Source organism: Otolemur garnettii, unplaced genomic scaffold (assembly GCF_000181295.1).
Source record: "Otolemur garnettii isolate 467f Iridium unplaced genomic scaffold, OtoGar3 scaffold00154, whole genome shotgun sequence".
Lineage (NCBI taxonomy): Eukaryota > Metazoa > Chordata > Mammalia > Primates > Galagidae > Otolemur > Otolemur garnettii.
Window position 1 is genome coordinate 265,445 of NW_003852549.1, and position 15,176 is coordinate 280,620.

General features: G+C 41.3%; 1 protein-coding gene across 2 annotated transcripts in view; it reads left to right on the forward strand.

The window, feature by feature from the left end:
• Nucleotides 1-15,176, forward strand: part of ERAP1 (endoplasmic reticulum aminopeptidase 1) — a 28,387-nt gene that overhangs the window by 9,876 nt on the left and 3,335 nt on the right. For both annotated transcript variants that reach the window (XM_023519069.1, XM_003799704.3), the window contains exons 6-18: nt 68-222; nt 856-969; nt 2,603-2,734; nt 4,017-4,148; nt 4,292-4,363; nt 5,593-5,747; nt 7,479-7,558; nt 8,361-8,544; nt 9,541-9,697; nt 10,344-10,528; nt 11,717-11,878; nt 12,345-12,485; nt 13,043-13,124. In XM_023519069.1, the coding sequence (XP_023374837.1) occupies nt 68-222; nt 856-969; nt 2,603-2,734; nt 4,017-4,148; nt 4,292-4,363; nt 5,593-5,747; nt 7,479-7,558; nt 8,361-8,544; nt 9,541-9,697; nt 10,344-10,528; nt 11,717-11,878; nt 12,345-12,485; nt 13,043-13,124 (1,751 nt within the window). The remainder of the gene's footprint in view (nt 1-67; nt 223-855; nt 970-2,602; nt 2,735-4,016; nt 4,149-4,291; nt 4,364-5,592; nt 5,748-7,478; nt 7,559-8,360; nt 8,545-9,540; nt 9,698-10,343; nt 10,529-11,716; nt 11,879-12,344; nt 12,486-13,042; nt 13,125-15,176) is intronic.

Here is a 15,176-nt window from a genome sequence, read left to right on the forward strand (position 1 = left end):
CTGAGGTGCATTTGGGGAATGTGTACTCAAGAGACTGATAACATTACTCTGTTGCCTTCTTCTCAAGATCTTGCTGCTATTCCTGACTTTCAGTCTGGTGCAATGGAAAACTGGGGACTGACAACATACAGAGAATCTTCTCTGTTGTTTGATGCAGAGAAGTCTTCTGTATCAAGTAAGCTTGCCGTCACAATGACTGTGGCCCATGAACTTGCCCACCAGGTTGGTAGAAACTTATTTACACCTTTGGAAAGTATAGTTAAACTGTATTGATGTCACATTGATGGGACATGTGAGGCCACACATGTTATAAGTTTTACCTTGTCTTCTTTCTTGTAAGAAAAACTATTTCCTTAACACATTAGGTTTCATGTTTTAGAATGCATTTTGAAAGGTTTTTATTTTTACTTTGAGAAAATATTAGTTCTGTAGATACATGTTCACGTTCATATACTAGATAGATATTAGGTATCTAACATATAATTCTTCTTTCTTTCTTTTTTTTTTTGAGACAGCATCTCACTTTTTCACCTTGGGTAGAATGCCATGGTGTTACAGCTCACAGCAACCTCCAGCTCTTGAGTTTAAGTGAGTCTCTTGCCTCAGCCTCCCAAGTAGCTGGGACTACAGGCGCCCACCACGACACCCAGCTATTTGTTGTTTGGCAGGCCCAGGCTGGATTCTAACCTGTCAGTTCTAATGTATATGGCTGGTACCCTAGCCGTTCAGCTATAGGCGCCGAGCTGGCCTATAATTTTTTCTGAATGTCTTTTATGGACAGCTGCCATCAGAGAGAACAGATAATCCAGTCTCTATAGAACTGTGTGAATAAACTGATCAATGTTTTCCTTTTAGTGGTTTGGGAACCTGGTCACTATGGAGTGGTGGAATGATCTTTGGCTAAATGAGGGATTCGCCAAGTTTATGGAGTTTGTGTCTGTCAGCGTGACCCATCCTGAGCTGAAAGTTGTAAGTAGTAATATTTATTCTTGTTTACATTTTAGGTTAATCTGTTGTTTTGTTCATTGTTGCTGGAAAATATATCATTAGTTATAGAGGTTATATTATAGAAAGATTTCACTGATAACCTCCTTGAGAGGAGGTATTTAGACGTGAATCATTTCACAGATGCTAGTGAACATTCATGATACATCAGAAAGGCTTATTTACAGACTCAACTGATATGAAATTAAGTGTTAAAGTAATATCAAAGAAATAGAAATAATGACAGCCTGAATGGTCCAGATCATTTCTCCAACCGCCAGGTTGCTCATTGCAGAATAATTAGGTACAGAATGCTATTATCTCAGTAGGATGCTAATTGCCAAATCAAATGGAGTTCTGCTTAAAGTAGCTGCATATTTAATTATGTAACATCATAGACTCATGGGTCACAAAAAAGCTTTGGAACTGATATATGTTTGTTTTAAAATCACATGTTTAACTTGAGAAAATTCACATTTAACAAAATTAAAAGTAAACTTATGTAAAAATAATCCTTTCCCCTACTGTGATTCTTTTCATTTGTGAATATTTTTTATTTTCCAGTTTCACCTGCCTAGACACATAATTTCTTTATACACCATTACAATTATAAACTATGTCGATATTACACTATAATGGATCACAAATATTCTAATGTTTTGACATAATCTTTAATAAAAATAATTATGAATACATATTGTTCTATTGAGTTAACATGCCTTAATAAAGTAGGTAATAACTGGACATGTTGAAATCATTATGCACTTTAGTTTTTTTGTTTGTTTTATTGTTTGAGACAGAATCTTTACTTTTCTTGCACTCAATAGAGTGCTGTGCCATCATAGCTTATAGTAACCTCAAACTCTTGGGCTTAGGAGATTCTCTTACCTCAGCTTCCCAAGTACCTGGGACTATAGGCACTTGCTGTTATTTTTGTTAGTTTGTTTTTTTAGCGATGAGGTCTCTCTGATTCAGGCTGGTCTTGAACCAATGAGCTCAGGCAATCCACCTACCTCGGCCTCCCAAGTACTAGGATTACAAGTGTGAGCCACTGTGCCTGGCCACATTTATTTTCTTGTTGTTGCTATTTGGCTATCTAAGGCCAGGTGAGGTGGCTCATGCCTGTAATCCTAGCACTGTGGAAGGCCTAGACAGTTGGATTGCTGAAGGTCAGGAGTTCAAGACCAGCATGAGCAAGAGTGAGACTCCATCTCTAAAAACTAGCCAGGCATTGTGGCGAGTGCCTGTAGTCCCAGCTACCCAGGAGGCTGAGACAAGACAATCACTTGAGCCCAGGAATTGGAGGTTGCTGTGAGCTATGATGCCAGGGTACTCCACAAAGGGCAACATAGCGAGACTCTGTCTCAATAAATAAACAGATAAAGTTATAAGTATTCAAGATAAAAAAAAAATCTATAAAGTTTACCTAAAATTATCATTTGTAGATACTTTTCAGAAAATAGTAATTCTATCCTAGTTCACAAATACTACAAATATGGCACAAATTGACTTAAAAACTTCTAGTATAGATTTATTACCCGAGACCAAGCCTTCTCCTTTTGTATCTTTTATTTAAATGTAAATCATAGGTGATGTTTCCTTTTTCCTTTCTCAATAGGAAGATTATTTTTTTGGCAAGTGTTTTAATGTGATGGAAGTAGATGCCTTAAATTCCTCACACCCTGTGTCCACACCTGTTGAAAATCCTGCTCAGATCCAGGAGATGTTTGATGATGTTTCTTATGAAAAGGTAACAGTGTATGATATAAGGGTCCGGTTTGGACACTAAACCTATTTTATTTTTTGAGACAGAATCTCAAGCTGTTGCCCTGGGTAGAGTGCCGTGACGTCACAGCTCACAGCAACCTCTAACTCTTTGGCTTAAGCGATTCTCATGCCTCAGCCTCCCAAGTAGCTGGGACTACAAGTGCCCGCCACAACACCTGGCTACCCTAAGCCTATTTATAAATATGGGGGTGGAGAGGTTATTTACAGGTAAGGTTGTGAGTTAAACCCAGACTGAAGACCTCTGTCCTGACGTGTGTTGGCTACAGTTAACTCTTATAGGCCTAACTTGGAGTTTTGCTTATAATCCTAAAGATAATGTTATGTTTCCTTCTTCATTAAATCTCTCTTGGGTTGAAGATTCAAGGCTGCAGAAAGTCTGTCTTTGACTCATCATTCAACAAGTAGATATTAGTGAGCATCAGCTCTGTGCCAGGCCATATGCCTTTGTGCCCATGCAGCTTGTCTGTCAGGGCCTGTATTTGCTTTGACAGCATAGGCTAGAGCCAAGTTGTGCTCCTTCTTTGTAAGGTCAAAGCTCGGGCTTTCTGTCCCCCCATTCCCAGCCCCTCCTGTTGTCTTCTCTCTGAGGCTGAGGATGTGCTACTGTTCACCACATGGCTTCACTAGTGTTTTTCTCAGAACAATAATATTTCTTCCTTATATGTGTCCATCAAAAGTATATTGGAAAACTTGTGTGAAAGAGCATTCTTTTTACCCTTGGACTGCTTCCCTTGTTTACATACCTGTCATATGCCTCTGAAGGCATTCAAGCTTGTGACCCACAGTGTATGGTGATGGGAGCGCAGGGGGAACGAGATCTGTACTCCAGAATGAGCTTGCTTTGCTTCTGTCTCCAGTGCTTGACCCTGTGGTACTTACCTGTCCCCACTCCTGCCCAGGAGTGGCAGTGGGAGAGCCAGATGGTGGTTCAAGGTCTCATGTTTAACCTGCACCATTCACATGTGAACTGACAGATGCTACCTTGCTGCACAGGGAGGCCTGACTACTGTTAGAAAATAATGGTCCCAGTGTGCTAAGAACACAAACTATTATGTTAGGAAAATCTTCTGCCTAGATAGGTCCAGGTTTAACCTGCTACTCTGTTTTACCTAGACAGTTAGACTGTTAGACATTAGCAGTGTTACTGTAGCTGCATTTGAAAAGAATTACCACAAAATCAAACATGATGGCAGAATAGATTGCGACCCAACTACACATAAAAATTATTTCTATTTTCTTCTCAGGGAGCTTGTATTCTGAATATGCTAAGGGATTACCTTAGTGCCCACGTATTTAAAAGTGGTATCATACGCTATCTCCAGAAGTATAGCTATAAAAACACCAAAAACGAGGACCTGTGGAATTCTATGACGAGTGTGAGTACATTTTTGTGTATCTCTACATTTGGGATTCATGGGCTTATTGTTTTGTTTTCCCTGCCCCATGTTCATCCCTTTGGGGAGAATCATGAGTGTTTTCTACAGACAAGGGAGTGATGCGTTTAGTTTTGATTTCTTAGATTTGCCCTACTGATGACCCACAAAACGTGGATGGCTTTTGCCCTGGAGATCAACATTCTTCCTCATCCTCAGTAAGTTCCTGCCTCTGCCCTTCCCTGAAGTTTACTCTTTTGCTCCATGTCTCTGAAGGCTCACTCTGTCCAAACTTTCCAGATTAAGACTGCATTGAAACTACACCAGACTGACATTCTTTTACCATTTTTCTTAAAATGTATCTATACAGGAGGGTTGGACAACCTGCTTTGGTAATACTTCTCACTGATAGTAATTTCTTCCTCTTAGCTCTCTGTAAAGTGGACTCGTGACTTGTCCCTATGGTAGGTTAGGGAGGCACTGTAGCTGTCAGGAGGATGTCAGGCATTTCCCACCTCCCCGTCAGTGAGCCTCGCTGCGCACTCACTAGTCTCAGGCAGGTGTGAGCATGCATGCGTTGTCTCCTTTGTGAGCCAGGTTCTCTCACTATCCCTATTTTTACAGATGAGGATATGAAATCCAAAGGCAAAGCTTGGTAAATGGCAGAGCAGGGATCTGAACCTAGATCTAACTCATGTTTTTAACTGCCAAGCTATGAAGTATTCATACTTCTAAGTCACAAAACAGTTTGAATCTGTTTACTTCTGTTTATCTGGACTTGAGGGATATTTTCATAAGCAGCTGAGGGTGGGTCTAGACAGTCAACAGAATTTATCTACCATCCTCCTCTTTTCCATGTTACATGCCTGGAGACTTTCCAGACAGCGTGTGTCTTTTTATGATCTTGGCTTCTCCATTTCTAGATTTGTGCTGTAACATATTTTATCCTTTTTACCTCCTCTTAAGTCTTTTCCTAGAAGCTTTTTTAGTATCAAAGAACATAATCTGCTTTGAGTTCTTAGCTGTTTGTTGAGTATGGGCCTCTCTGTGTTATCACTTTGGAAACACAGGCTCCTGCCTGAACATTTCTTTTCCCACCTGGCCTGTCTGAGAGCCCCAGAGTTACGTGGGTGCTGAGAACCTGGCCACTTTCTTTTCCTCCATGTATTCACATGCCTCCTCTCGCCTGGTGCTCTGCCAGCTCTGGATGTGCCTGGCAGAACCAGATAAGCCACCTGTCCTGCATTATGGAGGAAAGTGAAAAGTAAACAGTCGGTGCTCTAATGGAGGTGCGATGGGTGGAAACAGTGGAGGCTGGTGAGCAGAGGAAAGGATCAGGAAGTGCTCCACGGAGGAACTATCAACTGGGAGTGGTCTTTGGAGCACAGGTGGCCTTCTTGCTCAGAGCAGGGTCATGTGATTTGCCTGCCTTTTGTGTACAAACCAGCACTGGCGACAGGAAGGCCTGGATGTGCAGGCCATGATGGACACCTGGACACTGCAGAAGGGCTTTCCTCTGATAACCGTCATGGTGAGAGGGAGAAACGTGTACCTGGAGCAGCAGCACTATATGAAAGCCTCTGACGATGCCCCAGAGACTGGGTAATGTTCACAGAGTGAAGCTTTCTTTGCTGCCTCAATAAATCCATCTGTCCTTTGGGATGAAGGCTTGCTTTTAAAGTAGCTCCCTTCCCTCTATCTCTAAACCCTTTCAGTTGAGTCTATGTATGATGGTGGCACAGTACCTCCCATCTTCCCAAGAGAATTAAGGACACTTTAAACTTTACTTAATTTTAGTAAAGTTGACATACAATGACTTTAATATTCTCATGATTTGTAGCTTGATAGGATAGTAATTTCTGGTTCCTGTCTTGTGCATTTGGGTTAGAGGTAAGGGCGAAAGAATTATGCAATTTGTTGGAATTACGAGATTTAGTTGTATTTTGGGGGAACTATGAGTTAGATCTTGGAACTTGTTTGTTAGCTTAAAGCTACAAAAGGGTATCACTGAAAACAGGAGGCTGCAACTTGAGTGACCCTGGACAGGCACTAAAACAGTTCTTCTTTATCTTATGCCACTTGTCCTGTGTGATGGAGGAAAGTGAAAAGTAAACAGTGGGTGCTCTAACAGAGGTGTGATGGGTGGAAACAGTGGGGGCTGGGGCCAGAGCAGTGGGCTGGGAATAATTTGAAATAATCTTAGACTTATGGAGAAGCCCCAAGAATAGTGCAAAAAATTCCCATATGCCTTTATCCAGATATATGTTAACTCTTTACTTTCATTATCCTTCTCTCTGTGTATATACATACATTCACATGTATATATATGTGAATGTATGTATATACCTACCAAGTGGATTTATGACATCTCTATGATAGAGTAGGGTGGCATTATAGCAGTCAGGAGGATATGTTAGTCATTTCCAAAGCTCTGCATTTGTGCAAAGACAAATAATGTCAGTGAGCATTATTTGTATAACTGTGGTACAGTAGTTATGTATGCCCATTTGTATATAGATGCATATATCCCATACATTTTTCTAAACTGTTGGAGAGTAAGTTGGAGACATGACTCTCCACCCCTTTACCCGTAAATACTTCAGCATGGTATTGTTTTAAAAAAACAAGAACATTTGCTTATACAACCGCAGAACAATGATCAAAATTAAGAAATGAACTTGATAGAATACTTTGATCTAATTTATGAACCTCTTTTGACTTTTTCCACTTGCCCTAAAAATATCTTTATAGCAAAACAGAAGATAAATTCTAGTTCAGAATTTAATAATAACAGATCACATGTGGTATTTATTAATAGTTGACACATCATTTTGGTCCCCATTTTCTTGGAAACAGCTCTTTAGTCTTCGTGTTTCTTAATAGTAACATTTCTGGAGAACACAGGACAGTTATTTTATAGAACATCCTTCAGCATCCTTCACTATAAAGAGTTCAAGGCTCACTTGAACAGAAGCAATGCTGTGTCTCTCTCAGCATATCATTTAGGGGCACATGAGGTTGATTTGTACTAGCAGTCAGTGTCATAAAGTCAGGCCTACAAGCTCCCACCAGCCAATCACTGTAAAGGGTTCACGGCTCACCTGCAACCAGATTTCTAGCTCTGCTCAGAGATCCAAAAAGCATGAGTGGTGCCTGTGCTGACGCACCCTGCAAAGCTGGAGAACAGACTGGAGTTATCCCAAGAGCCTGGCCACCATAGCTTTAGTACCATCTGATCCTAAACTAGCCTGTGCTTGGCACATGGCAGGTGATTGAATAGCTGCTTGTAGAATTGAATCAACAAATGAACAATCCAATCTTCCTTTCCTTTAGGTACCTATGGCATGTTCCACTGACGTTCATTACCAGCAAATCAGACACGGTCCATAGATTTTTGCTGAAAGCAAAGACAGGTAATGTATTGTAGAAATGACTAGTTTAATTCAAGAAGAGGTATGGAAATACATAGGATTTATTTATTCAACTTTTTAAAAATTTGAGACAGGGTCTTACTCTGTCACCCTGGGTAGAATGCCCTGGCATCACAGCTCACAGCAACGAATTCTTGGATTTAAGTGATCCTTTTGCCTTAGCTTCCCAAGTAGCTGGGACTGTGGGTACCCACTACAATGCCCAGCTAGTTTTTTATTTTTTAGTAGAGACAGGGTCTTGCTTCTGCTCGGGCTGGTCTTGAACTCTTGAGCTCAGGTGATCCACTTGCCTCGGCCACCCAGAGTGCTAGGAGTATAGTCATGAGCCAGTGGGTCCAGCCAGAATTACATAGGATTTAAATACTGAGTTCCTTTTGCTGTTTATCTTGGTTAAAATTAAAAAGGATCAGATTGAAAATACTTTCTGATTTTACAAAAAACGTGACCAATATCTTAACATATGGAGATTTAAAAAGTTGATTTATGGAATGCTAAATAGGAGGGATTACAAGTGAAAATTCCCCTCTGTTAACACTGCTGAGTTGCATCGCGTGTGTGGTTCATTCTAGTCACTGATCTGTAAGTCTCACAGAGTTGGTGTCTAAAGCTGGTGTTGGCTTTTGTCTATTGAGTTGCTATTTTCTGTTTTCTAAAAGAAATAAGTGATGATTTCAGATTGTTCTGTATTTAAATTCTTTCTGATTTTCTTGTCCAGTCTCTGATCAGAAAAGGTTTCATGAGATAAGAGGGTGAATAGAGCTATGATTTATTTTATTTGCTCTAGATGTGCTCATCCTCCCTCAGGAGGTGGAATGGATCAAATTCAATGTGGGAATGAACGGCTATTACATCGTGCATTATGAGGGTGATGGCTGGGACTCTCTGACTGGCCTTTTAAAAGGAACACACAGAGCAATCAGCAGCCAGGATCGGGCAAGTCTCATTCACAACGCGTTCCAGCTGGCCAGGTGACATGAGCTGCACGGAGTCGGAGGCTTATTTCTGAAAGTAGCTGTTCTAGATCAAATTATTGATTTCTAAAGATGAAATGATTGATCACTATGAAGAGGTTGAAAGGTGTTTTCCCACAAGTTCCAATGATCTAAAATTGCTTTTAGCCTCATGCTGAACAGTAACCTCCTGTCTGTGACTGCTAAGGAACCTAAAAGAAGGAATCTGTTATCTTTTTATTTCTTTCTTTATCTATTCATTTATTTCTTTCAGATTGATATAAAGGTAGAAATTATTAGGTTACAATGCTTGCATTGGTTAGGTAAGGTCCCTATGGTAGTTGTGTCTTACACCCTTACATTGTGCCCATTAGGTGGGGACACACCAGCACCTCTCCCTTCTCCTTCTCCCTTCCTCCCCCAAACTTGAATTAAGAGTTTTTCTCGTATGTGGGCATGAATTAGTTTGTCTACTGGCAGGGATTCCCACTCATAAAATTCTCTTTGTAGCGTGCTTTTGCTCGAATTTTAGCAATCTTATGTTCCCATATATAAGTAAATATTCTACTGGCAGGGCTTTAATAGCCCTCTGTACTGAGGGTGTCTGTGTATGTTCAGAGTCTTTTTGCAGTGGGAAAGAGGTGTTTACTCCAGGCACTCATACTTTTGACGGAATCTACCCAGGCTTCCTAAAGGATCGTTGCCTGGATCCACGTCTTACCCTGGACATTCGGCCCACAGGCCAATGTTCTGTGGGGACAAGTGCTGGCGTGCTTCCGTTGTGTCATGCCCATGGGTCAGCCTCTGCTGTTATTAGTTAAGAGATTTCCGTTGTAAACAGGCCACACATTGTGTTGTATGTGACAAAACAGAGATTAATGCAATGGTTGTTATATGTAAGGGACATGTTTATCTGATGGAATGTTTTGCCAGAAGGTTAAAGTGCATTTTGAAGCAAAAAGTTGACATCCTGGATTTTCTTTTAAACCACTAACCATGGTATCTCTTGACCAGCATTGGAAAGCTATCTATTGAAAAAGCCTTGGACTTAGCCCTGTACTTGAAACGTGAAACTGAAATTCTGCCCGTCTTCCAAGGTTTGAATGAGCTAATACTTATATATAAGTTAATGGAGAAAAGAGACATGAATGAAGTAGAAACTCAATTCAAGGTAAGAACCTGGAAGGAGTAGAATCTATAATTTTGCTTTGTGTGTGAGTGAAAAAGAGTGCTAATCAGTGTGTGTGCATGTGTGTCCTCATACACATATTAAGGAAAACAATAAAAATTCAGTATTTGGATTAGCAAAGACTTTTGTTTAATTTGGCACTAAAAATAGGAACAGCATTCTTAAGACTTCACACCTAATTTTCATGGATTTGTTATTCCCTTCATTTCACAAATCCTTTATTTTATTTTACTGATGTTAAGATTTTCTAGGACTCAGTAGCACTTGAGGAAGAAGCACAGAATTGTTATTTTTGGCAAACTGTCATTAAGTCCTGTTGCATAATTTGCTCTGAAAATTTGGTCTGATAAACTGTCTCTTAGTTTATAAAACTGGCACTTCATCCTGATTTTAAGGAGATAGGATACCTTATAAAAGATTGCAATGCAAATTCCAGAATCATTCATCATTCCTTGTTTCTGACTTTAATTAAATATAAACAGAGCTGCATGGTTTTTCAAATACTATGTGGATTCAGCTTTAAAAATTAGCCCCCATCACCTGAGACCGTATTGGATTATATGAAGATGAAGTGACCTGTGGCCATACTACTGACACATGTCACTCCCTCCCTGTCTGGTGCCCACAGGCCTTCCTCATCAAGCTGCTGAGGGACCTCATTGACAGGCAAGCGTGGACTGACGAAGGCTCCGTGACGGAGCGGATGCTGCGGAGTCGGCTTCTGCTGCTGGCCTGCGTGCGCGGGTACCAGCCCTGTGTGCAGAGGGCAGAAGGCTATTTCAGAAGGTGGAAGGAATCTGGTGGAAATTTGAGGTCAGTCACTACAGAATAATTTGTTAATATAAAAGGTTTTTTAGCATTGAGGCTAAAAAACAGAAAACATTGAGAAAAACAAAAAGATTAAGCAAGTCTCTCCTGCCCTTTTTTGGGAAGTAAATTGCTTTCTAAGACTTACCTATGTAGCTCTCAGCTTTCTATTTTAAGAAATGCCAGGAGGGAATTTCTGTCCAGAAAAACCAATTTATCTGTGGCGTTTAGAGGTCAGAGTGACTTTTGTTCTGTGCAGCCAATACAAGTTCTCACTGAATAGCCACATGGAAGAGGCCATGCATTTTCTGGCAGCTTCTTCAGGCCTCCAAAGGCCTTGACGGGTTCAAGGTGAATGCTGGCACTAAGCAAGACAGGATCTCACATATCTGGAAAACCCTATTCTTGCTATACTTTATTCCTCTTATATTTGGAGCTTAAATCCCATCTAGGAAACATATATGCCAATAATCTACACACTTCCATTCAAAGAAATAATGTATAAACAGTGGACCTGTTGGGTTCCTGACTTGTGAACATGGCATAAATGTTCAATCTAATTTGAATTTCTTTCCTTTGACTTGAAAGGTGACCACTTATGGTGTCACCCAGCATCGTGAAGGTAGGTTAAATATGTCGGTTCTTATAAAAGTGGCATGTCACATTATGTTTTGAGGAAGGCTTATTAAAACCCAATTTTAGATATTTTGTCTTCCTCTTTCATAAAATGTCACTGAAGGAAAGAAATAGGTTTTGTTCTTTTCTTTCTTTCTTTCTCTCTTTTTTCTTTTTTTGAGACAGTCTCACTCTGTCACCCTGGGTAGAGTGCCATGGTGTCATACCTCACAGCAACCTCAAACTCTTGGGCTCAAGGGATCTTTTTGCCTCAGCTTCGTGAGTAGCTGGGACTAAAGGTGCCCGCCACAAAGGCTGGCTATTTTTAGAGATAATCTCACTCTTGCTCAGGCTGGTCTCCAACTCCTGAGTTCAAGCAATCCACCTGCCTCAGCCTCCTAAGTAGCTGGGTCTACAGGCGTGAGCCAGCACACCTGGCCAGAAGTAGTTTTTGTTGATATTTACACATACGCATCTCTGATTGTGAGGCCAGTTCATTAGTTCATAACTGGTCACCATTATGCCTCTAAACGCACTTACTACATCTCAGATTCTCACTGAGTGTATTCTTTTCCCCAGCCTACCAAATGATGTGACCTTGGCAGTGTTTGCTGTGGGGGCCCAGAACACAGAAGGCTGGGATTTTCTTTACAGTAAATATCAGTCTTCTTTATCCAGTGCTGAGAAAGAGCAAATTGAATTTGCCCTCTGTATGAGCCAGAAGAAGGACAAGCTTCAGTGGTGAGTCATCATCAGTGTTCCTGGGCCAAGGGATTAAATTACATCAGACCATCCTTGCATCTATTTGTGTTCTCTTGCCAGGAATTGCCTGTTCTGCTGGCAACATTACTGCAAGTGGGCACACATCTAGTGAGAATGACACATAATTAGGGAGAACTAGGTGTTAGGAAAGACATTTAAAGCTGTATACCTTTATCTTTAAACTGATAATGTTCTTGAAATGTTTGCTACACGTAGTCTTCCTCTCCTCTTCTTTGAGCAAATGAGGGAATGTAGGAGAATGGGTATTATAGACACTATGCAAATGCTATTAATAGTTTTTATTATTATGTAGCTATTGTAGGTTTATCAGGACTCTTATTATTGGCAGACTGGTGTTTCTCCTTAAGATGTTCTTTTGTTGCAGTCATGTATAACTGTTTCATCACCTAGTCATTGCTAACATTTCTTCTCTTCCTTCTTCCAGGCTACTAGACCAAAGTTTTAAGGGAGATATAATAAAAACTCAGGAGTTTCCAGGTATTCTTATACTCATTGGCAGAAACCCAGTAGGATATCCATTGGCCTGGCAGTTTCTGAGGGAAAATTGGAACAAACTTGTACAAAAGTAAGTAGTACCAAAAATTGTGGCATGACTATGTAAGTTCCTGCTGTCACCTCACTGTGTTTTAGGTGTGATGTTTATAAAAGAACTATAACAATTTAAGGGGATTTTTGAAGGTTTTTAAAAATTGAAGGTAGATATTAGAAGTACTTAAAATATCCTTAGAAAATGAAAAAACTCTTAATTCAATGCTAACTAATGAACCTAGACAGTGACATTTCCCACTCCATCTGGGATAACCCCTCCTACACCTAGGACTCATGGAAGCCACCTCCCTATGCAGCCCTCCTCTGCCTTCAGCACTTCTGCTCATTTGCTTCTGCCTTGGTCTGACTCTTGAAGTGTTTTCTGCCTCCATTTTCCTTTGGCTATTTAACTTTTTCTTTTGATGTTAGTATTATTTTTTTTTACAACTGGATCTTAACTCAATGGAGGATAGAAATCTTCTTTTTCATGCCTAGGCAGTTTTTAGTCAAATGCTGTTATATATATGATGCTCTTAAAATATATGTTGAGTGAATAAATATGTCACAAAACATTTTGACAATTTTGGTTCCTAGGTTTGAACTTGGCTCACCTTCCATAGCCCACATGGTGATGGGCACAACAAATCAATTCTCCACAAGAACACGGCTTGAAGAGGTAAAAAATAAATTTCTTCTTAAACTTATGACAATTAGTTAATAAATATGGAGTAGACAAAACACTTGGGGGGGAATAATGGGTTAGAAGTAGATTTTGTCATTTATAATTTGTTTTGGGGTGCTATGAAGCAAAAACCAGTTGTAAGTCAACTTCGGAAAACTGTGCCTCTTCCCACACACACAAGGTCTTACTTAGCTCTGCCACTAACAGTGTTAGGGCTTAAAAAGTTCCAGGCTCTGAAGATGAATAAGGCCAGGAGAGAGTGACTGGGGACAGATGGATGGTGATATGTCCTACAGAATGATTAGCAGACATTTGAGAAGATTCTATAGGAAACACCAACAGAAGAGTGTTCTGTGCAAAGGTCCTGGGCCAAAGCCTGGAAATGAAAGATTCTGAGGCATTGTCACAGCGGGGAGCAGCCTACTGCTCTATACTGTGGGTGGCATCCTGAGTCCTTCTGGCCCTGCCTCCAGCACATGCACTGCATCTGTGCACATCTCCTCTCTGCTCTCGCAGGCCTCTCGCCTGGCCTCCCACCTGTCACTTTGCCACTAGCAAATCATCTCCCACATTTAACACTCAAATGAGCCCAGGACGGACACTGCCTTCTTGAAATTCTGCCTATTGCTCTTAAAATAAATTCCAAAGTCCTCCTTCCCATGGGTCTCAGACCATGATGACCTGGCTTCTGCTGACCTCTCTACCTAGTTCCTGTAGCTCTCTGGTTCACTCTCTCACAGCACTTGGGTCACACAGCCTTCTCCTGCCCTTGGGTCACCAGATGTTTCTTCTGTCTTTAAGACTCTGCTGTTTTCCTCTTATCTGCCTTGCTTACTCTTTCCCCAGCTTTTCACTAGAAAGGCTCACTGTATCTTTCAGAGGTTCCAGTTCAAATGTCACCTTCCGCTATCATGTTTAAAGCAGGTAACCCTCTCCCCAGTCACTGTCATACGCCTAACATATGTTCTTTTTCACAGGGGTAGGTTTACTGTAATCATAGCTTACTGCCTCCCTTCCCATGAGTGGACTGAGCTCCATCATGACTTCCTCTCTACCCCCTCTGCCCCCCATGGACTGTGAGCTCCATCATGAGTCTCCCCTCCAACCTCCCTGGGTGGACTGTGAGCTCCATCATGACCTCCTGCCTCCCCTCCAACGCCTGTGAGTGGATTGTGAGCTCCATCATGACTTTCTGCCTTACCCACACCCCCACTCCATGGACTGTGAGCTCCATCATGACTTTCTGCCTTACCCACACCTCCACTCCATGGACTGTGAGCTCCATCATGACTTTCTGCCTTACCCACACCTCCACTCCATGGACTGTGAGCTCCATCATGACTTTCTGCCTTACCCACACCCCCACTCCATGGACTGTGAGCTCCACCATGTCTTCCTGCCTCCCTCCTCCCAGATGGATAGTGAGCTCCAAGAGGGCAGGGTGCCTGCCTGACTCACTGCCTTGTCCTCACTTTCTAGACCAGCGGTTCTTAACCTGTGGGTTGTGACCCCTTTGTAACAATGAAAATACATCACAGCAGGAAGGTTGAGAACCACGTCTAGACAGCAATCACAGCAGAGGGATGTATAGGGACCAGTGTAAAATACTGGTAAAGAATAGTTGAGGTTGGGCTGTGCACTTTGCCCACATCATACAACTACATCCTCCCCACTCTCCTGCAGTGTAGATACTGTCCCCAAGTCACTGAGAAATCCAATCATGTTCTCAAGGACAGGCTTGTTAGTAGGATAAATCTGTTGCTCTATCCCTATGTCACACTACTTAGTGCACAGAAAATGTTCTCAAAGGGGCAGGTTTGCATCAAAAATTCAGTCGAGATGCTGCATTTCCTAGGCAGGTGAGGGTAGAAGAGAGAGTTGGGGTCAGGAAAAAGGTAAGAGCAAGGTTAACAGCTGGCTTTAGCAGTGCTGTCATGAGGGAGTCCTTCAGGACTAATTAAATCATTTGACCATTAGTTGAATTATTGATGTGGTTTGATGACTCAGGAGTGCCCAAAGTTGAGCTTTAATTGAGTGGGAATTAAT